At 51.6% G+C, this 25,486-nt stretch overlaps 1 protein-coding gene across 5 annotated transcripts in view; it reads left to right on the plus strand.

Moving 5' to 3' along the window:
- Positions 1–25,486, plus strand: part of LOC138522059 (antigen peptide transporter 2-like) — a 268,133-nt gene that overhangs the window by 203,994 nt on the left and 38,653 nt on the right. For all 5 annotated transcript variants that reach the window (XM_069635292.1, XM_069635296.1, XM_069635293.1 and 2 more), the window contains one exon: positions 19,790–19,926. In XM_069635292.1, the coding sequence (XP_069491393.1) occupies positions 19,790–19,926 (137 nt within the window). The remainder of the gene's footprint in view (positions 1–19,789; positions 19,927–25,486) is intronic.

The raw sequence follows: 25,486 nt of genomic DNA on the forward strand, positions 1-25,486 counted from the left end.
GACCAACTATGGATGATGCAAAATGTGTATTGCTGGCACAACGGAAACACAGTCTTTCATCTTTTCTGTCTGCTCTTTGTGGTGGGTCTTGATTCTTTTGTCCTCTGCAGCTCCACGACTTGTCTGTTTGCTTTTCCCTCTTCTTTTGCTCTTTGTATCTACCACATTTAAGATCTCCGCTTTGTTCTCCTTTAGCTCACCAGTCTCTCCCTTTAACAGCTTCGCCACGCAAGCCAAAGAATGTTCCACGCGTCTTGCGATGTTTAATACCTCATCTAGGTTGGGTTCATCCCTCAACCATAATTCTTCACAGATTTGATTGGATTTGCAGTGAGTCATGAACTGGTCTTGAATGTGCTCATCAAATGATTCTTAAAACTTGCATGACAAAGCCAAATGTCGTAAGGCGGTCACATACTCCTCCACTGACTCTCCTTGAGCTTGCACCCACATGCGGAAGTTGTAGCTCTCCAGTATTGTACTTGTCTTTGGATTGAAGTGCATGTCCAATTTTAGTAGGGCCACTTGATACTCATTCATAACATCGCCGCTGCCGTCTCCAGGTGGCTGTGGCAGCGTTTCGTAGATCCTTTGCCCTTCATATCCCAAAAATGTAGAAGAAGTGCAAGCTTCCTCTCATTAGAGTACGAAGTGCCACCAGCTGCCTTGAGATAATGGATGAAGCCCTTGCGCCACTGGGCCCACAGAACTTTTTGCAGGTCCTGGAATGGGCATAAATATTGGGGGCCCGGCTATTCCAGGTAATGCTGCCATGCTGCTTTACTTATTTCCCCTTTATTTATTTTTTAAATCTGATGAGCAGGAAATTAACGAAAACAAATTGCTCTCCTCAAAACCTTGTTCGCACTCCACAACAAGAAGCAATGTCACTCAAGATATGTGCAGGCTATTGCTTGAAATGTTCACTGAAACTCCTTGGGCAATGCTCCTCTTGAATGTCAGACCCTGCAGTTTACAGGGATTACCACGAGTGACAATGTTTGACCTCCCAAATGTTCCAGCCCTCAGTCCTTTTTAAAGATAGGTTTGCCTGGCTTGTGGATCCTGAATGCTCCCGAATACTGAGGAGCGACACTTGCCCCCTTCTCACCCTGCCTTCACCAGCTGGAAAGCTGTCCTTTCATGTGCCTCGTTCCCAAAATGCCAGTAGTTATACTGACAGATACGCGTGTGGCGCGTTCTTCATTGCCTGATACGTGTGTGGCTCGTGCTTCGTTGTCTGATACGCGTGTGGCGCGTGCTTCGTTGCCCTGGGCCTCCCTCCGTTACTTCCTTCTGAACTACTAACACAGTCCGATGCACCATGCACTTGGAAAGTCTGATCCTCTATGAAAGTGAGCGCGTGTGGATTTCGGATGCGCGTTTATGTGGGTTAATGCGGTAAGGAGCCCGGGGCTGGCTCGGCGGTGAACACTGCGCTCGCACGAACCGCGGCTGTTTACGGAGGTAAGGATGGCCTTATGGGGGTAACAGTGAGGTATGGAGGGGCCAGGGGCATGCCAGGGACACTTACTTGGGGCTGAAGAGGCACACTAAGAGATAAATCTCCCACGATGGCCGCTGCTACGATCGGTAGGAGCGGAGCGGCATCAATAATGTTGCTGCTGCTGGGGGTCTTCTCTCACCATCCCATCCTCGTCACCCTTGTTGAAAAGATGTGCAGCACTCCAGTGAATGTTACTTGGTTCTTTATTAAGTTATTAGATATAAAGACCCCCAGAACAGGCAGGGATCCACAAGCAACAGCATACAACATCAACTGGCAACTTTAGAATCTCATGAACACATATGTAAACAAGAACGCTCTGACCTCACTGGAACTTTGATCAGAGAATAATTCCATGTAGCATAAACCCATTCTCAGCCAATGACTTTCACCCTGAGACACCACATTACAACACAATCAAAGCAAATGAATAGGAGAAGGTGAGGCCTAATAGAAGGTCCGCCTAATAGAGTTCCGGGACTGGCATCCGCCGCCCCATCAAGACCCATGCCGGACGGGGGTCGAACACCTTAAACCGAAAACCGGAAGGTGATGGAGGAATACCGAGCAGGACCAATATGTTGCTGCCATGGAGTCTGCAATGTCACGAGTGACAGCAATGGGGACATATCGGTCGAATGTGCCTGAAGAAGAGCAAAACCGGGCCTATGGAAATAGGCCTGTTTGATGTACCAAGGGATGGACGTTACCCTGATGTCCAGCGACTCAACCAGAGGTCGCAGTATCCCTACACCTGTGAGGGCGAAGTAGATGATTGGCGGGGGACCTCTGCACCCCAGGTGTTGAGGTCAGATGTGCCCGCAATGCCCAGGATCAAACAGCATATTGAAGATGGTTAGACAATGCACCCTTCCATGTAGAGGTCTTTGAAGAACTGCCCGGACGAACTAAAAAAAGGCGCACTGTGAAAAGGGAAACGCAAAAGCAGTTGCATGAGAGGGTCATGGTGCAGCTCGATTGGAAAACAGATGTCCAAGGCGACCACTACCAGCTATCTCAAGAGCTGGATCCTGCCTTAAGTAATGCCCGGGTAGCCGCACAAGATGAGAGAAAAGCGCAAGGACTTTATTTTACCAATGACAAACTGATGTACTAATGGGTGACACCTCAAGACGATAAAGAACCACTTGGGCAGTTACTGGTGTCTGCCATATTCTGGCCCACCGTTCTAGAAGTGGCTCATGTGCTAGTGGGATAGGGGCATGTGGGGTCTGAGAAGACTATACAGAAACTCCTGGCCAGGGATATATGGACAGACCACTCGCTTCTGTCAACAGTGCAGCGAATGCCAAAAGAACAAATCAAATATTCCAAAAGCACATTTGCAAACAATGCCACTGATATTAGAACCTTTCCCTCGGATCGGGATGGATATCGTAGGATCCCTGGACCCCACTAACTGAGGTCTCAAATATTTGTTGGAGATTGTGGATTATGCTACCAGGTATCTAGAAGCGTTTCCCCTCAGGAGCATCACCATGCAGCAAATCTGTGATGTGCTAATGCCTTTTATTGCCCGGTTGGGAATTCCCAAAGAAATCATAACAGTTAGAAAAGCTAACTTCATGTCAACTATCCTCAAGCAGGGGTGTCAAACGCTACACATAGAACATCTCAAAACCTCAGTGTATCATCCTCAAACGATGGGTTGGTCGAGAGATATAAGCAGACCATCAAGCAGAGGCCGAGGGGAACCATGAATCCAGCAGACAAGTATTAGGATTGGTTAATTCCATGCATACTCACAGCTCTTCAGAATACTCACGACTCTTCAGAATACTCCCCAATGCTCCACAGGGTTTACGCCCTTAGAGCTGTTCGGGAGGCCAGTGTGACCCTCCTCAATATTCTGAAGGAGGAGTGGGAAGAACAACCCCGGCAAGAGGTCTCCATCACAAACTATGCTCACAAATTAGCTGAAAGGGTGAAGAAACTTCAGTCTGTGGCGTGCTCCCATCTACAGCAGGCACAACGGCTTCAGGAAACTTAATAGAACAAGGGGGCCGACTGCAGAACTTCCAGGTGGGAGAAAAGGTATTGGTCCTAATTACGACATTCAAGAACATGTTGGCGGCCTGGCAGGGCTCCTATATGATAGAGGAAGTACTCAGATCCATCACCTATAATGTGTGGCAGGAAGACTGAAGGTTTTGCATACAAACCTACCACATCACCCTCCTCAAGAAGTGGGTATAGCCTTCTCCTACCAAAGCGCTCATCCGTACGGAATCACCCACCTCCAGGAAAATGCATTTTGATTGGGGCAATCTCAGCATGGAGGCCCTATGTATTAACCCAGATCTGCAAAAAGAGTAAAGGGAGGAATTGGACAAACTCATACAGGAGTTCAAGAAGATCTTCCCTTCACAACCCGCCCGCACCACGAAGGCCTATCAAGGGATAAACCTCTACAGGAACCATGGTGAGGCTACAACCATATAGGATCCCGTAGGCCCGAATTCAAGCAGTAAACCAAGAAATACGGACAATAATAGAACCCTCTCATAGTCAAAGGTGTTCACGGAAACACGTGCCTGGGGTTGCTGCTGGTACTCTTGTTCAGAGGAGAATTGCCTGGCATTTCGGTGCTGGACTGCCCCTGAGCAGGACAAAGACTGATATGCAGGGATATTACTCCTCTGTGAAAGGGACAGTGACCTAAAGACTTAGTTGAGACTCTGCCGGGGCCATCCACCCAAGAACAGGTCAATGGGCTGTTTTCGTGCCGGTAGAGAAACTACCAGAACCCCCCTTGTTTTGTTTAGTTGTTTCGGGAGCTTTCATTTCCTGTATGTTCTTCTCCACTGTTTCAATTTCTTTTTCCACTCGTTTATCCTCTGTCGTCTGTTTGATTAAAAGGTCAATAATTTCTTTAGAACTTGAGTTTAGATTCAATTGCCATTGCTCGGCAAAATCCGAGTCTTCTATATTATTGAAGATGGGAAAGGTAAGTATTCTCAATCCTCTCGGGGTTTGTTCTATTTCAAGACAGTTCAACATGGTAGCTTTTTCATAGTATTTATTGACCTCTTTGATTCAGAGATGTTCTAATATGACAGATTTTCTTACATTACTCTAGCAACCTTATCAACCAATACTTTAATGATCCAGTGCTGTGGCTGGAACACTTCGCCAGGAAACCCACCCCCAACCAGCCATGCCCCCTCTTTCTTAGAAACAAGAGATTAGGCACTAGATCCTGCCTTCGACACTCCCGCAACAACACCACCAAGCAAACTCCACACTTACCACCTGATTCTCCCTTATCCACCGCCACACGCAACTCCACCACCACAGAGGTTAAACTACCTGTGTTCAAGGGCGCTCTAATCAACGCTACATCTCTCGCAGCATACGCATTAGACATCGCTGACCTTATCACCACCTCTGACCTCGACTTTATCGCCATATCCGAAACATGGCTACATGCTGCATCTGGCCCCTCACTATCCCTGGCCTTACCACCTAACTACGGCATCACTCAATGTGACCATACCACTGCCCAATCCAGAGGCGGTGGTGTGGCCTTCATCCATAAAAACGCTCTCGACCTAAGAGTGGTACCTGACTCCAAACTCGAATCAGCCGAGTCATTGTCAGTCAAACTATCACTAACGCCCAACCAAACAGCCACCCTCCACCTTATCTATAGGCCCCCAGGTCCGGCACCGACCTTTGTCGGCGAAATATCCACTCTCCTCCTTGATAAAACTAAAAATAATTCACAAACCATCATCCTAGGCGACCTTAACCTAAGTCTTGGTGACCCAAAAGATCCTGTCGCAACAGATCTGGAGAATGTTCTAACTGACCTCGGCCTCACCTTGTACATTCAAGAACCCACCCATATCAAAGGCAGAACCCTTGACTGGTTAGCCGGCTCTAACTGCAATGTTAAGGTTCTTGACAATACCCCTTGCTTATGGTCTGACCATCACATCATAACATTTAATATCAAAGCCACCCCGCGAACTCCGACATCAATAGCCCCAGCACTCCCTACTAGAAGTAAAAAGAACATAACTAAGGAGAAACTCCTCCCTTTGTTACTCCCTTCCCTTAATGCGGCCACCAACACCTGCTCTGATCCCACTTCCTGAGCAAACACATATAACCAAACTATACTCACGGCCATAGACGCTATAGCCCCTTTCACACTCTGGAAGGCTAGACCACAAGCACATCTCAACTCATGGTTCACCCCACAGTTAAGATTGCTCCGCAAAGCTAAACGCTGTGCTGAAAATCAATGGAAAAGCCACCCCTCTGAGGAGCATCAAGATGGTTTCCTTCGTGCCTCACGTACCTACAAAGATGCCATCATCACAGCAAACAAAGAATCTCTTAATAATCGCATTCTGCAAGCTGATTCGAATACAAAGGAGCTCTTCAGAATCCTAAAAGAGCTAGAAACCCCAGTCTCCCCCCAGACACTTGCACGAAAGATAGTAAATGGTGTGCTAACATTCAAGCAGCCTTACTAAATAAAATATATACACTACAATCTAAAATGAAAGACAAGCAGGACAGCCTGAAGCTCGTCACCTGTTCACACTCCCCGGCTAGAGCCCCCCCTCCAGACACTGTAAACACCAAACCATTTGCCTTCTCACCACTCACCGTTACCGAGGTATAAAATATCATCCTGAGAATTAAACCGTCCAACTCCCAAGGTGACCTCTGCCAAGCTCCTATCATTATGGAATCTGCACATGATCTGGCCCCATTCATTACGGGCTTTATCAACTCCTCCTTTAGTACAGGTATTGTCCCAGACAACCTTAAGGACGCTTGGGTGATCCCTTTGCTCAAAAAACCATCCCTAGACCCAAGCATACCTACTAACTTCCGACCTATCACCACGGTACCATTTTTGCTTAAGATTCTAGACCGCGCAGCATACCTTCAGATCCAAGACTACTTGGAATCTAACAACTTGCTAGGTCTACGTCAATCCGGATTTTGCCCCAGACATGGGACGGAAACTGCTTTAATAGACCTAAAAACCCAATTTGAGGTATTGAAGGATCAGGGCAAACTAGCAATGCTACTACTTCTCGACCTATCAGGCGCATTTGATTTGGTCAACCATCAGATCCTATGCAAGCACCTGTTACTCACAGGTATGGAGAGTGTGTAAAAACAGACCGGTCCTCTTGTGCTTGGAATTTGCTGGAAGAGCTCGGGTTGGAGCCTCCACCTGAGCCTCCTCTCTGTGAGGGAATTAACTCTTTAAACTGATATGACCACCTGCTGAACTATACAGACAAGGGGACCGATCAATCAAAAGAGCGGGGAGAACACACCGCCACGGACCCAGCTGTAAAGAAAAGACAAGAGATGAATATTCTATCGGTTTCAAACCTGGCTTTCCCCAAGACTATTACCCTTAATAGAGTACCTGAGTGAGTTCCCCTTAAGCCACAAAAAAGGACCTGGAGCAACCTATAAAGCAGAAGAGACTTTAGATAATAGCTAAATGTGAAAACTGCCCAATGATGGTAATCAAGGAATTATACTTTACCACTGGTGGAGGTAAGAGTAGTGCAAAGAATCCTGGGCAACAACGAAAGTATAAAACAAAAAAAAAGGAAGGTTAGTAGGGTAGCTATCCCCGGACGGAACGAGGGTCACACTGGTTTCGGGATGGTGCACCACAGCAAATCGTTCCAAAATGCACTTTAGAAATGAAGCAATGTTATCCAAAGATGAAGTAACAGTTCGATGAAGACAGGATTCCAAAATGAAGAATTATTCTTACCAGTGTTATTCCCCAGAAGAACGCAAGCACTGTGAGGAAAGGATTCAAGAGTCTGTGGCCAAGTGAGAGATGGTATTCATACAGGAAGTAGCAGTAGCAAAGTCTTAAACCAGAGGTCCAGGAGCAGGCAAAAGGTCTGGTACACGGTCGGTCAATAAACGCAACAAAATCACAATCCAGGAGTCCAGGAGCAGGCAAAAGGTCTGATACACGGACGGTCAGCAAACAAAACCAAGACAGGATCAGGAATTAGAAGACCATGTGCAGGCAAGGTCGGTACACGGGCAGACAGCAAATAATACCAAGGTAGCATCAAGATGTAGGAGTCCGTGTGCAGGCAAGGTCGGTACACGGAGAAAATAGGAGACTTCCGGAATTAAGGTACAGAAGTAGCACTTCAGAAAATGCCGGTTGTAACTATAAACAGAAGCGACGTTCTGAAAACCGCTGTGGTTTAAATACAACAAGGAGGCGGGACATAATCGAAAACGAGGCTCCCGTATTAATGCCGAGAACTACAACCCATGGCAGGTTTTCTGGGAAATGTAGTTTGTTGCACCTATTCTCCATGGCAGCTGCCACCGTGAGAAAAAAGGTGCATGACAGCGCCGTAGCCCTTTATGAAGGGCAACCACTTTCTTGTTCCTCTTTCTGGCCTTACATAGAGCTCCCCAACTGTCCTTAACGAGGGAGACTGAAGAGGCACGGGGCAGACACCGGGGAGTGTGATGCGGCGAAGGTCGGGGTGTAACAGCACCTCCACTCTGCTGCCAACTTCTCGTCCTCTGCTGCGGCCTGGATCAAATCCTTTTTGAGCAATAGATCCATGACGGTCTGTGCCCCTTCCGCAGCCGCGGACCCTTCCCTAATTCACTACGGCGTACCTCAGAGATCTTGCGTGTCACCTACACTCTATAACATCTTCACGAAACCTCTTTGATGTGCTTGACTATCTGGGTGTCTCCTACACTAACTATGCGGATGACACCCAGATACTCATTCCCATCACAGGTGATTATCTAGCTGACACCAAGGCCCTTAACGACGTCTACCTGGTCATCCAAGCCTGGATGGCCCAACACCAGTTATGCCTAAACGATGACAAGACGGAGCTCTTGATCTTGGGCACCACACAACGCCTGAGCAAACTAGAGCCATCCTATCAATCACTCATCATTGACGGTAACACCATACGAGTCTCGAAAGATACTAAAACGTTAGGTTTCTACCTTGACGCCACCCTATCATTATCCTGACAAATAAATGCAGTCAGATCTGCCTCGGCATATACCTGCAAACTTATTGCAGCTTGCAGACCGCTTCTTACCACCCCTAACAGTGTCACACTAGCTAGAACCCTCATTATGGCTAAAATTGATTATTGTAGTGCTCTTTACCTAGGCACCAGCCAAGAGAACCTGAATAAACTCCAAACAACCCAGAACAATGCCATTCGTGCTGCCCTAAACATTCCCCACAACCACCACATTTCAGAATCTAGAACCAACCTAAAGTGGCAACCTGTCAAGCAGAGAATTTCACTAAAAACTCTCGCCCTTACGCACAAATGCTTGACTAACAAGGCCCCTATCTACCTCTGCAGTCGGCTGTCGCGCCACTCGACCTCCCGACCACTAAGAACTGCCCAGTCCCACTGTCTATCGATCCCTAGGTTTAAACTGCAAAAAGTGGGGGGCTCGAGCTTCCCTGTCCTAGCTTCTAAGCTATGGAACTCCCTCCCCGCTACAATCAGAGCTGAAGACTCTCTCAACGCATTCAAGGTCAAAACCAAATCCTGGCTTTTCAACCAACTTAAGACATGTTAAGTACCCTTGTCTGTCTTGCTCTGACCTGCCGACCTCCGTTACTATTTTGGCTGTACACCATATGGGTATATCCATTGCTAAGCACTGAAACCACTGTAATATTTGTAGATAGGAACCCTGTTAATATTTCTGTTAATGTTAATTTCTGTAATTTTTATGTCTGTATATATGCATTCTTGTAACTTTGTACAAATTGCGCCCTGATGCCTCCGTTCCAGATGGTCTGCGCGTTTTAAATAAAACAAATACAAATACAAAATGTGCCAATGTTTCGCCGTAGAGGCTTTATCTAGGCTAGACACTGGGGCACGTTCCAATGTTTCGCCGAAGAGGCTTTATCTAGGCTAGACACTGGGGCACGTTCCAATGTTTCGCCGTAGAGGCTTTATCTAGGCTAGACACTGGGGCAACTTCCAATGTTTCGCCGTAGAGGCTTTATCTAGGCTAGACACTGGGGCACGTGCCAATGTTTCGCCGTAGAGGCTTTATCTAGGCTAGACAATGGGGCACGTTCCAATGTTTCGCCGTAGAGGCTTTATCTAGGCTAGACACTGGGGCACGTGCCAATGTTTCGCCGTAGAGGCTTTATCTAGGCTAGACACTAGGGCACGTGCCAATGTTTCGCCGTAGAGGCTTTATCTAGGCTAGACACTGGGGAACGTTCCAATGTTTCGCCGTAGAGGCTTTATCTAGGCTAGACACTGGGGCACGTGCCAATGTTTCGCCGTAGAGACTTTATCTAGGCTAGACACTGGGGCACGTGCCAATGTTTCGCCGTAGAGGCTTTATCTAGGCTAGACACTGGGGCACGTGCCAATGTTTCGCCGTAGAGGCTTTATCTAGGCTAGACATACAATTGCTAATCTATCAAATTCTATTCATACAATCATGAACCAATTCTAAATATTACAATTCTTGATATATGGAAGAGAAAAGCAAAGAACAAACATCCATTTATTATGAAGTAAATGATAAATCTATCTTGTGCGAAATAATAAATGACCAATAGGTTAACATCACCCATGCTGACTCCAGGGATGCATACAGGGACACATCACCCTTGCTGACTCCAGTGATGCATACAGTGACACATCACCCGTGCTGACTCCAGTAATGCATACAGTGACACATCACCCGTGCTGACTCCAGTAATGCATACAGTGACACATCACCCGTGCTGACTCCAGGGATGCATACAGTGACACATCACCCGTGCTGACTCCAGTGATGCATACAGTGACACATCACCCGTGCTGACTCCAGTGATGCATACAGTGACACATCACCCGTGCTGACTCCAGTGATGCATACAGTGACACATCACCCGTGCTGACTCCAGTGATGCATACAGTGACACATCACCCGTGCTGACTCCAGGGATGCATACAGTGACACATCACCTGTGCTGACTCCAGTAATGCATACAGTGACACATCACCCATGCTAACTCCAGGGATGCATACAGTGACACATCACCCGTGCTGACTCCAGTAATGCATACAGTGACACATGACCCGTGCTGACTCCAGGGATGCATACAGTGACACATCACCCATGCTGACTCCAGTAATGCATACAGTGACACATGACCCGTGCTGACTCCAGGGATGCATACAGTGACGCATCACCCATGCTGACTCCAGTAATGCATACAGTGACACATGACCCGTGCTGACTCCAGTAATGCATACAGTGACACATCACCCATGCTGACTCCAGTGATGCATACAGTGACACATGGCCCGTGCTGACTCCAGTGATGCATACAGTGACACATCACCCGTGCTGACTCCAGTAATGCATACAGTGACACATGACCCGTGTTGACTCCAGGGATGCATACAGTGACACATCACCCGTGCTGACTCCAGTGATGCATACAGTGACACATCACCCGTGCTGACTCCAGTGATGCATACAGTGACACATCACCCGTCCTGACTCCAGGGATGCATACAGTGACACATCACCCGTGCTGACTCCAGTGATGCATACAGTGACACATCACCCGTGCTGACTCCAGGGATGCATACAGTGACACATCACCCGTGCTGCCTCCAGTGATGCATACAGTGACACATCACCCGTGCTGACTCCAGGGATGCATACAGTGACACATCACCCGTGCTGTCTCCAGTAATGCATACAGTGACACATCACCTGTGCTGACTCCAGGGATGCATACAGTGACACATCACCCATGCTGACTCCAGTAATGCATACAGGGACACATCACCCGTGCTGTCTCCAGGGATGCATACAGCGACACATCACCCGTGCTGACTCCAGTGATGCATACAGGGACACATCACCCGTGCTGACTCCAGGGATGCATACAGCGACACATCACCCATGCTGACTCCAGTGATGCATACAGCGACACATCACCCGTGCTGACTCCAGTGATGCATACAGCGACACATCACCCGTGCTGACTCCAGTGATGCATACAGCGACACATCACCCGTGCTGACTCCAGGGATGCATACAGAGACAGATCACCCGTGCTGACTCCAGGGATGCATACAGCGACACATCACCCGTGCTGACTCCAGTGATGCATACAGCGACACATCACCCGTGCTGACTCCAGGGATGCATACAGCGACACATCACCCGTGCTGACTCCAGCGATGCATACAGCGACACATCACCCGTGCTGACTCCAGCGATGCATACAGCGACACATCACCAGTGCTGACTCCAGCGATGCATACAGCGACACATCACCCGTGCTGACTCCAGCGATGCATACAGCGACACATCACCCGTGCTGACTCCAGTGATTCATACAGCGACACATCACCCGTGCTGACTCCAGAGATGCATACAGCGACACATCACCCGTGCTGACTCCAGGGATGCATACAGCGACACATCACCCGTGCTGACTCCAGGGATGCATACAGCGACACATCACCCGTGCTGACTCCAGTGATGCATACAGCGACACATCACCCGTGCTGACTCCAGTAATGCACACAGCGACACATCCAGTAATACATCACCCCCGCTGACTCCAGTAATGCACACAGTGACACATCACCCGTGCTGACTCCAGTAATGCATACAGTGACGCATCACCCATGCTGACTCCAGTAATGCATACAGTGACACATGACCCGTGCGGACTCCAGTGATGCATACAGTGACACATCACCTGTGCTGACTCCAGTGATGCATACAGTGACACATGGCCCGTGCTGACTCCAGTGATGCATACAGTGACACATCACCGGTGCTGACTCCAGTAATGCATACAGTGACACATGACCCGTGTTGACTCCAGGGATGCATACAGTGACACATCACCCGTGCTGACTCCAGTGATGCATACAGTGACACATCACCCGTGCTGACTCCAGTGATGCATACAGTGACACATCACCCGTCCTGACTCCAGGGATGCATACAGTGACACATCACCCGTGCTGACTCCAGTGATGCATACAGTGACACATCACCCGTGCTGACTCCAGGGATGCATACAGTGACACATCACCCGTGCTGCCTCCAGTGATGCATACAGTGACACATCACCCGTGCTGACTCCAGGGATGCATACAGTGACACATCACCCGTGCTGTCTCCAGTAATGCATACAGTGACACATCACCCGTGCTGACTCCAGGGATGCATACAGTGACACATCACCCGTGCTGACTCCAGTAATGCATACAGGGACACATCACCCGTGCTGACTCCAGGGATGCATACAGTGACACATCACCCGTGCTGACTCCAGTAATGCATACAGGGACACATCACCCGTGCTGACTCCAGGGATGCATACAGCGACACATCACCCGTGCTGACTCCAGTGATGCATACAGCGACACATCACCCGTGCTGACTCCAGTGATGCATACAGCGACACATCACCCGTGCTGACTCCAGTGATGCATACAGCGACACATCACCCGTGCTGACTCCAGGGATGCATACAGAGACAGATCACCCGTGCTGACTCCAGGGATGCATACAGCGACACATCACCCGTGCTGACTCCAGTGATGCATACAGCGACACATCACCCGTGCTGACTCCAGGGATGCATACAGCGACACATCACCCGTGCTGACTCCAGCGATGCATACAGCGACACATCACCCGTGCTGACTCCAGCGATGCATACAGCGACACATCACCAGTGCTGACTCCAGCGATGCATACAGCGACACATCACCCGTGCTGACTCCAGTGATGCATACAGCGACACATCACCCGTGCTGACTCCAGTGATTCATACAGCGACACATCACCCGTGCTGACTCCAGGGATGCATACAGCGACACATCACCCGTGCTGACTCCAGGGATGCATACAGCGACACATCACCCGTGCTGACTCCTGTGATGCATACAGCGACAAATCACCCGTGCTGACTCCAGTAATGCACACAGCGACACATCCAGTAACACATCACCCCCGCTGACTCCAGTAATGCACACAGTGACACATCACCCGTGCTGACTCCAGTAATGCACACAGTGACACATCACCCGTGCTGACTCCAGTAATGCATACAGTGACACATCACCCATGCTGACTCCCGTGATGCATTCAGTGGCACATCACCCGTGCTGACTCCAGGGATGCATACAGCGACACATCACCCATGCTGACTCCAGTGATGCATACAGTGACACATCACCCATGCTGCCTCCAGGGATGCATACAGCAACACATCACCCGTGCTGACTCCAGTGATGCATATAGCGACACATCACCCATGCTGACTCCAGTGGTGCATAAAGTGACATGGCGTCTCAGATGTGAGGGAATAACACACCAATACCACCCAAACGGTGCACATTCAGTGAAATTTAATTGTGAGATTCCACCTTGTCTTGCTATTACTGAACTCCGTACCTATGTGCAACAATGTACTTTGTCGCCGATTCCTGAGACTCCCAGCCCCCTCCCACCTGTTGCTTGCCTTATCTTAACATGTGTGCAGGAACAGAAGCAAAGAGCCCTGTCAGCATGCTTACAGATACTGCAACTACCTTACACTGGGCCACATTATGAGATTAGTGGTAAAAACCAATCCTTACCGTACCGCGTCCGAGTAGCACTGATGCCGTTAACAGCGGCTGATTACGAGAATGCGTGCACGCGCGTACCGGCATGCCAGTACTGATGTTACTGGCATGCCATTAACGACCCTCAAACCCCTGCTAGCGGCATCATGTAATGCGCTGACACCCCCTCCACCTCCGTCTACCCCTAAATAATGGGCACCGGCAATAACGGGCCCGGTAATAACGGGTCCGGCAATACCGAAACTGGAAGTAACGTCATCGCGCCGGAACCGGAAATGTAACAGCGGCCATCTTGAAAAAAACACAATCCATTGCAATTCTCCACACACCACCACTTACATCTCCAGCAATATGCCAAAGGCCATCAAAAAATCTGCCTCCCGTCAGCGCAAGGTGCGCTTTTCAGAGGATGAATTGAATATGTTGGCAGACATTCTGGCCCAGAATGGTGATGTGGTCTTCGCAGCAGACCTCTGGCGACATGCTCCGATGAAGAAAAAGGAGATATGGGAGGAAGTGGCCAGATAGGTCTGTGTGGTTGGCACCACCGCCCGCACTGTCAAAGACGTGGAAAAGCGGTGGGATGACCTACGCCTCCTTGTGTGGAACATTCTATCGGCCAATCGGAGCCAGGGTCTGGCAACAGGCGGCGGGGACCACTCCCCCATTAAGCTCACCAGATGGGAGGAGACATGTCCCAGTACGATCGGCATGGAGGCCATTGAGGGAGTCGGAGACATCAAGCGCGGTGTACCGTCATTGGCAGATGGAGGTGAGTGTCCACACAAACCACTGGAATCCAAAGCATGATGATGGCCTGACAGTTACATAAGCCAATGCACATGCCATCACACACACATGGACACATCCCTGTCTAGATGATGTCCCAAGTACTGTCACATCAACATGCATGCAGCATGCCAATGGCATACTTGAGACACACCCCACAAACAGCTAAAAGGCATGTGTCACACTGCACGATGTCCACAACACAAAGGCATGTCACACAGCATACACAACCTTACACATGTGAGAACCTGACGTATGCCTGAATAACCTCCCCATATAGCAAGCAACCTGTATGTCACAACTCCAAGACAGCAAATCATCACATGTGTACAACTGCACTAATACCAATGTATGCATGATGCATGTACAACCATCACTAATGCCGTGTCTCTCTCGGTCCCCCACAGGCACAGATTCCAACAGTGACGGTGAGGATAACACAGCACAGGCCAGGACACTATCCAAAAAAGCTCAGAGCCAGAGATGACGGCACCAGGCCATCCATATCAAAGGCCACTAGCAAGTAACTGCCACCCAAACCAATACCAAAACAAGATTCCAAGGCACAGGGGCGGTAAAGAACTGCCACAAAACCAATAGAAGGAAAACCGGTGGAATCCACCGATCCTGAGGCAGTGGCAGACGGGACCTTGTCAGCCGCAAACAGCTCCATAGGGGAGGTAGCTGCCACAGTGCCCCAGAGTGGAGACGAGGGACAGTGCCAGGTTGAGGAATGTCTACCTGAGGACGACAACCTGTCCATGGATGTGGTACGCACACCGAGCCCCGAGCAAACCTCCAGCACACCCCACTGAGCACCCCAGATAGCACCCCACAGGACCAGTCAGGAGGAGAGGCAATCCAAGAGGCCTGGAGCCCCTCAGAGGGCAGACCTGCATTGGGCCGCTCGGCAGACGTCCCGTCCGCCTCAACAGGCAACCTGGACGGAGAGTGGCGCATGGCCCAAATGGAGGGGCGGCTGCAGGAGCTCGTCAAGCAGTATGTTGCCGATGGTGCCTTGACAAGGCAGGATGCACGTGAAAACACTGCGGCCATGACAGGGGCCATGGAGTCAAATGCCAGGCGGATTTGCGCGGAGCTGTGAGCGGTGATGCAGGTCCTGGCAAGGATTGCCCAGGCCTTGGAGGTTCAGCGTCCTGCCCCAACAGTGGGACATGCGGGCATGGCATCATCCACCAGCTGAACACAAACGAGCCCCCTGCATAGGTCATCACTCACCATGCAGCGCACTGACATGAAGCCCTCAGAGGCCGACAGAGGCTGCCAGTAGCAGGGACAGCCTGCATGTGCGGACTCATATTGACTCATATTGCATAGAATGACTATGATTGCACACCATGTGTGAGGGAGTTGTGGGGGGAGGGGGGAGTGGGTGTGTGGGGGAGCTGTGGGGGCAGGGGGTGTGTGGGAGGGGGTGTGTGGGGGAGGGGCTGTGTGTGGGGGAGGGGGAGGGGATGTGTGTGAGGTGGAGGGTCAATGCACTTTGTATATATCACCTGTTTAATACACCCGTTATGTACAAAAAAACACATGACTGGACATTGCTTATTGTGTATGTGTGCTTTATTGGTTTACAGTGCACAGTGTCCATGTACCCCCACACCCGGTTCCCAGAGTCCCACATCCATGGCACCCTCTGCATCTATGTGTCTTAGAAATATTGGCCTATTCACAGACCGGCGCACAGCACTTCCCTCCTGTGCATCGCCACCTGGCTGATGTGCAGCCCCATTTTCTTCATCATCTTCATCCTCACCTGGTGGTTGCTGGTCAATGTCCGGTGGCAGAGGCACGTTCCGTCGGATGCACATGTTGTGCAGCATGGCACATACCATGATGATCTTGGCCACCTTTTCATGCCCGTACAGGAGTGCCCCACCCGACCTACTGAGGCAGCGAAACCGTGCCTTCAACAGGCCAAAGGTCTGCTTGATCACCACAGGGGTACGGGTATGGGCCCGATTGTAGTCCTCTTTGTGCCTGTTCTGCGGGTTCCGAACAGGGGTGAGGAGCCACGGCTTCAAGGGATAGCCAGCATCACCTGCATGGGAGCAAAATGAGGTATATGTGAGTCAATTTCTACCATGACACCTGTACATATCACTCTCATGCCTGCAGATATGTGTTGTTCACATGCACATGTCCCTGGATGTCTGCACACATGTTTATTTGCCACAATGTGTGCTGTTCCATGGTCTACAGGTGTGGGTTGCATCGTCTAGATGATGCAGATGTCCACTTCCGCTGTATTTGCCATCATATAGGTGATGTAGAGTGATTTGTATGTATTTTTACTAGCAACATTGGAACAAGTTACATCATGATTTGTCATTCATCGGTTATTATTCCCATGGTGACATGCAGCGCTACTGTGGTGGTGGGCCAGTGACAATCAGTGTATTCCCTTGGTGGGATTGATTTGTGCGCACTCATGGATGCATGTCCTGTGTTGTGCTTTGCTGCGGTCATGTACATTGTGCATACTCACAGCATGTTGCTGCATTGTTACAGAGGGTATGGTCTGATGATGTGCAGTGGACGTGTTGAGGGATGTGGGCTGGTTGCAAGTCTGGCATATTGGCATCGGTGTGCAGCATCCATCATTTCTATGACGTTTAGGTGTCATGTTCAGGTTGGGATGTTTTGGGGCACATTGTTTTGCAGTATGGGCATTGTCCAGTCACCACCCCAATCTCACCCAGGTGGTGTGTGCATCTCTTCCCCCACCCCCATCACACTGCCATGTGCCTTTCGTGCAACTTACCAAGCAGCCAGGCACGTTGTCCAGCATGTCGCTCTATGTAGCGTCATATCGTGGAGTTCCGCAGGACCATTTGTGAGTTGATCCGGGATATCGGGCACAAAAATGTGTGATGAACTTGCTGGAGTCACATACCATCTGTACATTGAGGGAGTGGTATAGCTTACGATTGCGGTACGCCACCTCCATGGCATGTGGGACCGACAATTCCACATGGGTGCAGTCGAGGGCACTGATACAATTTGGCATGCCTGCCAGTGCATGGAAACCAATTTTAGTGTCAAAGATCGCCTGGGCAGTCCGTGGTAGGGATATGTAGTCGCGTGCTTCAGGAGGGCATCCAGCACTTGGTTCAGCATGCATGAAAAAAAAGGTTGCGATATGCCATGCATCTGCCCCACTGTGTGCTGGTAGGTGCCTGTGGCCAGGAAGTGGAGCACAGACACTACCTTCAGTAGAGGGGGGATGGCAGTGCGGATTTCAATCAGGCTGACAATGTCATCGTGTATCATGTCCACAAGGGTGGTGATGGTGTCCTGGTCTAGGCGGTACAGAGTGTGGATCTACGCAGGAGTTTGGTTGAAAGGACTGGCTCTGATGCGAGGGATTGGTGGCTGCCTGCGTGGTACCACTAGCTGCACTGGTTGGACTTGCTGGGCCTGTCTCACCCTCCTTCTCCTCCTGCGTCTCCTCTGTAGTGCCTGTTGTAGTTGTTGCTCATGGAGTAGCAATGCAAGCATGTCCTCCAGCCCCAATATCGCAACAGCAAGTGCGATCATTTTGGTGTGGAAAGGGGTGTGGTGTGTGGGTGTGTTCCTTTTGTGCTGGGCCAGACTCCATTGCCTCCACCTGTGCTGATTGTGTGCACCTGTGGCAGTTGGGAACACAGCACATTGCTATTAGCGGGTGATCCGCGATGCCGGTAATGCTGGCATTGCGGTATCCCTAATTACCGCCTTTGAGATGCCGGTAGGTGCATGTCCGCGTGACCTGTGATGTCCTCCTGTTAGCGGCATCCCGGTATTGCCGGCCCGAATGGGCGTGTGCCCGCGCACATGCCGGTACGGAGGGGCACGGTCTCGGCGGTGGCGCTGATACCGGGATGTCTACTCGTAATGGGCCGGAGCGGTAAACGGTGCTGGTATTCCCTTACCGGCATTGTTTTTCCATTACCGCAAATCTCATAATGAGGCCCACTGTATTTAAAATATGTTTATTTTTGAGGTGCATGAAGTCCTGGTCACATAAAAAGGCTAAAAATTGGCTACAATTGCTCAAAGTAGCACCTCCCCACTGACAAATAGTTTATTTTACAGAAAATGAAATGATGCAACATACATTTGTTGGTGTGTCTGCATCTTATGTAAACCCCAGATTCAAGGTAGCAGAAAAAGAGGGTCTGGGGAAGAGACACTGAGAAATCAACGTTAAACCTTTTTTGTAAATACAAATATTTGTCAGTGTCTATTTTGAGGAATGTTGGCTAATTTTGAGACGTGAATCGGCAGCCACACAAATGGCTCAAATCTGTCTAGAATTTCTCAAAATAGCCACTGACTGCCAAATGTTCTTTTTACAGAGGGAACAATATAACATAGAATGTGATGTGTTTTAATAAGGTCAGGGGAAAGGAGAGGAAGCAATGGGAGAACGCGTGCAGGCAAACTGGGATGGGGGTGGTAAAGCCCTCCTCTCATTGTATTCCACGCCACCTCTTCACCCCCAAACTTCCTCTCATCCATGCTCACACTAATGCACCACATGGAGAGGGCGGGAGACAGTGTTTATATGGTTTAAACTGAAGACACACTTTTTCTCCCGGTGGGGTTATTCCAGCGTTTATCAGATTCAAATGAAAACCCGGAAAGCCTATAGAATTTTTCTGTAGACACACCCATGCTGTACAGCACAGTACTCCAGGATTACAGCATATAAGCACCCGTGCTCTGAAACCAACATCTCTCCTCAAGATTACATTGCATATAATACTCTTCCTGTCCAGGAGACATGATTCTCTGCTCACGTTCCAATCCCTCTTTTTCTGTCTCCTGTTTGCAGATGCAGGGGAGAAAGGCAGTCTGCTGGCTGCTGGGCAGAAGCAGCGGATCGCTGTGGCTCGGGCTTTGGTCCGACACCCAAGGGTGCTCATACTAGACGAGGCATCCAGCAGCCTGGACGTGGACACTGAGTTCAAGGTAAATGGGCACAGATTGTTGGATGTTGCTAATGGGAGGAGGAGGGATGATTAAAATCAGCCCTGCACCCCATGTCCCCTGTATCCAGCACACAGGACCCACTTTCTCTCAGTAATGCTGAATGCCGCCTAGTCCCCAGGAACCTTCCACCCAGGGCCAACATTCTCTCAGTGATGCTAGATGCTGCCTAAACCCCAGGCATCCTCCACACTGGACCCACATTCTCTCAGTTATGATGGATGCCACCTAAACCCCAGGCATCCTCCACCCAGGACCTTCATTCACTCAGTGATGCTGTGTGCCGCCTAGTCCCCAGGCATCCTCCACCCAGGACCTGCATTCTCTCAGTGATGCTAGATGCCGCCTAGTCCCCAGGCATCCTCCACTCAGGAACTGTATTCTCTCAGTGATGCTGGATGCCGCCTAGTCCCCAGGCATCCTCCACCCAGGACCGGCATTCTCTCAGTGATGCTGGATGCAGCCTAGTCCCCAGGCATCCTCCTCCCAGGACCCACATTCTCTCAGTGATGCTAGATGCGCCTAGTCCCCAGGCATCCTCCACCCAGGTCCGGCATTCTCTCAGTGATGCTGGATGCCGCCTAGTCCCCCGGCATCCTCCACCCAGGACCTGCATTCTCTCAGTGATGGTGGATGCCCCCTAGTCCCCAGGCATCCTCCACCCAGGACCTGCATTCTCTCAGTGATGCTGGATGCCTCCTAGTCCCCAGGCATCCTCCTCCCAGGACCTGCATGCTCTCAGTGATGCTAGATGCCGCCTAGTCCCCAGGCATCCTCCACCCAGGACCTGCATTCTCTCAGTGATGCTGGATGCCACCTAGTCCCCAGGCATCCACCACCCAGGACCTGCATTCTCTCATAGATGCAAGATGCCGCCTAGTCCCCAGGCATCCTCCACCCAGGACCTGCATTCTCTCAGTGATGCTGGATGCCGCCTAGTCCCACGGCATCCTCCACCAGGACCGGCATTCTCTCAGTGATCCTAGATGCCGCCTAGTCCCCAGGCATCCTCCACCCAGGACCTGCATTCTCTCAGTGATGCTGGATGCCGCCTAGTCCCCAGGCATCCTCCACCCAGGACCTGCATGCTCTCAGTGATGCTAGATGCCGCCTAGTGTCCAGGCATCCTCCACCCAGGACCTGCATTCTCTCAGTGATGCTAGATGCCGCCTAGTCCCCAGGCATCCTCCACCCAGGACCTGCATTCTCTCAGTGATGCTGGATGCCACCTAGTCTCCAGGCATCCACCACCCAGGACCTGCATTCTCTCATAGATGCTAGATGCCGCCTAGTCCCCAGGCATCCTCCACCCAGGACCTGCATTCTCTCAGTGATGCTGGATGCCGCCTAGTCCCACGGCATCCTCCACCAGGACCGGCATTCTCTCAGTGATCCTAGATGCCGCCTAGTCCCCAGGCATCCTCCACCCAGGACCTGCATTCTCTCAGTGATTCTGGATGCCTCCTAGTCCCCAGGCATCCTCCTCCCAGGACCTGCATGCTCTCAGTGATGCTAGATGCCGCCTAGTCCCCAGGCATCCACCACCTAGGACCTGCATTCTCTCAGAGATGCTGGATGCCACCTAGTCCGCAGGCATCCTCCACCCAGGACCTGCATTCTCTCAGTGATGCTGGATGCCGCCTAGTCCCACGGCATCCTCCACCAGGACCTGCATTCTCTCAGTGATGCTAGATGCCGCCTAGTCCCCAGGCATCCTCCACCCAGGACCTGCATTCTCTCAGTGATGCTAGATGCCGCCTAGTCCCCAGGCATCCTCCACCCAGGACCTGCATTCTCTCAGTGATGCTGGATGCCGCCTAGTCCCCAGGCATCCTCCACCCAGGACCTGCATTCTCTCAGTGATGCTAGATGCCGCCTAGTCCCCAGGCATCCTCCACCCAGGACCTGCATTCTCTCAGTGATGCTAGATGCCGCCTAGTCCCCAGGCATCCTCCACCCAGGACCTGCATTCTCTCAGTGATGCTGGGTTCCCCCTAGTCCCCAGGCATCCTCAACCCAGGACCTGCATTCTCTCAGTGATGCTAGATGCGCCTAGTCCCCAGGCATCCTCCACCCAGGACCTGCATTCTCTCAGTGATGCTAGATGCCGCCTAGTCCCCAGGCATCCTCCACCCAGGACCTGCATTCTCTCAGTGATGCTAGATGCCGCCTAGTCCCAAGGCATCCTCCACCCAGGACCTGCATTCTCTCAGTGATGCTAGATGCCGCCTAGTCCCGAGGCATCCTCCACCCAGGACCTGCATTCTCTTAGTGATGCTAGATGCCGCCTAGTCCCCAGGCATCCTCCACCCAGGAACCACATTCTCTCAGTGATGCTGGATGCTGCCTAGTCCCCAGGCATCCTCCTCCCAGGACCCACATTCTCTCAGTGATGCTGGATGCCGCCTAGTCCAGAGGCATCCTCCACCCAGGACCTGCATTCTCTCATTGATGCTAGATGCCGCCTAGTCCCCCGGAATCCTCCACCCAGGACCTGCATTCTCTCAGTGATGCTAGATGCCGCCTAGTCCCCAGGCATCCTCCACCCAGGACCTGCATTCTCTCAGTGATGCTAGATGCTGCCTAGTCCCCAGACATCCTCCACCCAGGACCTGCATTCTCTCAGTGATGCTGGGTGCCGCCTAGTCCCCAGGCATCCTCCACCCAGGACCTGCATTCTCTCAGTGATGCTAGATGCGCCTAGTCCCCAGGCATCCTCCACCCAGGACCTGCCTTCTCTCAGTGATGCTAGATACCACCTAGTCCCCAGGCATCCTCCACCCAGGACCTGCATTCTCTCAGTGATGCTAGATGCCGCCTAGTCCCGAGGCATCCTCCACCCAGGACCTGCATTCTCTCAGTGATGCTAGATGCCGCCTAGTCCCGAGGCATCCTCCACCCAGGACCTGCATTCTCTCAGTGATGTTAGATGCCGCCTAGTCCCGAGGCATACTCCACCCAGGACCTGCATTCTCTTAGTGATGCTAGATGCTGCCTAGTCCCCAGGCATCCTCCACCCAGGACCCACATTCTCTCAGTGATGCTGGATGCTGCCTAGTCCCCAGGCATCCTCCTCCCAGGACCCACATTCTCTCAGGGATGCTGGATCTCACCTAGTCCCTAGGCATCCCCCACCCAGGACCTGCATTCTGTCATTGATGCTAGATGCCGCCTAGTCCCCCGGCATCCTCCACCCAGGACCTTCATTCTCTCAGTGATGCTGGATGCCACCTAGTGTCCAGGCATCCTCCACCCAGGACCTGCATTCTCTTAGTGATGCTAGATGCCGCCTAGTCCCCAGGCATCCTCCACCCAGGACCCACATTCTCTCAGTGATGCTAGATGCCGCCTAGTCCCCAGGCATCCTCCTCCCAGGACCCACATTCTCTCAGTGATGCTGGATGCCGCCTAGTCCCAAGGCATCCTCCACCCAGGACCCGCATTCTCTCATTGATGCTAGATGCCGCCTAGTCCCCCGGGATCCTCCACCCAGGACCTTCATTCTCTCAGTGATGCTGGATGCCGCCTAGTGTCCAGGCATCCTCCACCCAGGACCTGCATTCTCTCAGTGATGCTAGATGCCGCCTAGTCCCTAGGCATCCTCCACCCAGGACCTGCATTCTCTCAGTGATGCTGGATGCCGCCTAGTCCCCAGGCATCCTCCACCCAGTACATGCATTCTCTTAGTGATGCTGGATGCCGCCTAGTCCCGAGACATCCTCCACCCAGGACCTGCATTCTCTTAGTGATGCTGGATGCCGCCTAGTCCCGAGGCATCCTCCACCCAGGACCTGCATTCTCTCAGTGATGCTAGATGCCGCCTAGTCCCCAGGTATCCTACACCCAGGACCTGCATTCTCTCAGTGATGCTAGATGCCGCTTAGTCCCAAGGCATCCTCCACCCAGGACCTGCATTCTCTCAGTGATGCTAGATGCCACCTAGTCCCGAGGCATCCTCCACCCAGGACCTGCATTCTCTTAGTGATGTTAGATGCCGCCTAGTCCCCAGGCATCCTCCACCTAGGACCTGCATTCTCTCAGTGATGCTAGATGCCGCCTAGTCCCAAGGCATCCTCCACCCAGGACCCACATTCTCTCAGTGTTGCTGGATGCTGCCTAGTCCCCAGGCATCCTCCTCCCAGGACCCACATTCTCTCAGTGATGCTGGATGCCGCCTAGTCCCGAGGCATCCTCCACCCAGGACCTGCATTCTCTCATTGATGCTAGATGCCGCCTAGTCCCCCGGAATCCTCCACCCAGGACCTGCATTCTCTCAGTGATGCTGGATGCCGCCTAGTCCCGAGGCATCCTCCACCCAGGACCTGCATTCTCTCAGTGATGCTAGATGCGCCTAGTCCCCAGGCATCCTCCACCCAGGACCTGCATTCTCTCAGTGATGCTAGATGCCGCCTAGTCCCCAGGTATCCTACACCCAGGACCTGCATTCTCTCAGTGATGCTAGGTGCCGCTTAGTCCCAAGGCATCCTCCACCCAGGACCTGCATTCTCTCAGTGATGCTAGATGCCACCTAGTCCCGAGGCATCCTCCACCCAGGACCTGCATTCTCTCAGTGATGTTAGATGCCGCCTAGTCCCCAGGCATCCTCCACCTAGGAGCTGCATTCTCTCAGTGATGCTAGATGCCGCCTAGTCCCAAGGCATCCTCCACCCAGGACCCACATTCTCTCAGTGTTGCTGGATGCTGCCTAGTCCCCAGGCATCCTCCTCCCAGGACCCACATTCTCTCAGTGATGCTGGATGCCGCCTAGTCCCGAGGCATCCTCCACCCAGGACCTGCATTCTCTCATTGATGCTAGATGCCGCCTAGTCCCCCGGAATCCTCCACCCAGGACCTGCATTCTCTCAGTGATGCTAGATGCCGCCTAGTCCCCAGGCATCCTCCACCCAGGACCTGCATTCTCTCAGTGATGCTGGGTGCCGCCTTGTTCCCAGGCATCCTCCACCCAGGACCTGCATTCTCCCAGTGATGCTAGATGTGTCTAGTCCCCAGGCATCCTCCACCCAGGACCTGCCTTCTCTCAGTGATGCTAGATGCCGCCTAGTCCCCAGGCATCCTCCACCCAGGACCTGCATTCTCTCAGTGATGCTAGATGCCGCCTAGTCCCCCAGCATCCTCCTCCCAGGACTTGCATTCTCTCAGTGATGCTGGATGCTGCCTAGTCCCCAGGCATCCTCCACCCAGGACCTGCATTCCATCGGTAATGCTAGACGCCACCTAGTCCCCAGGCATCCTCCACTCCGGACCTGCATTCTCTCAGTGATGCTAGAGGCCACCTAGTCCGCAGGCATCCTCCTCCAGGACCTGCATTCTCTCATTGATGCTAGAGGCCGCCTAGTCCCCAGGCATCCTCCTCCCAGGACCTGCATTCTCTCAGTGATGCTAGATGCCGCCCAGTCCACCGGCATCCTCCTCCCAGGACCTGCATTCTCTCAGTGATGCTGGATGCCACCTAGTCCCCAGGCATCCTCCACCCAGGGCCTGCATTCTCTCAGTGATGCTAGATGCCGCCTAGTCCCGAGGC

This window comes from Ambystoma mexicanum, chromosome 13 (assembly GCF_040938575.1).
Source record: "Ambystoma mexicanum isolate Mex_15411 chromosome 13, UKY_AmexF1_1, whole genome shotgun sequence".
NCBI lineage: Eukaryota > Metazoa > Chordata > Amphibia > Caudata > Ambystomatidae > Ambystoma > Ambystoma mexicanum.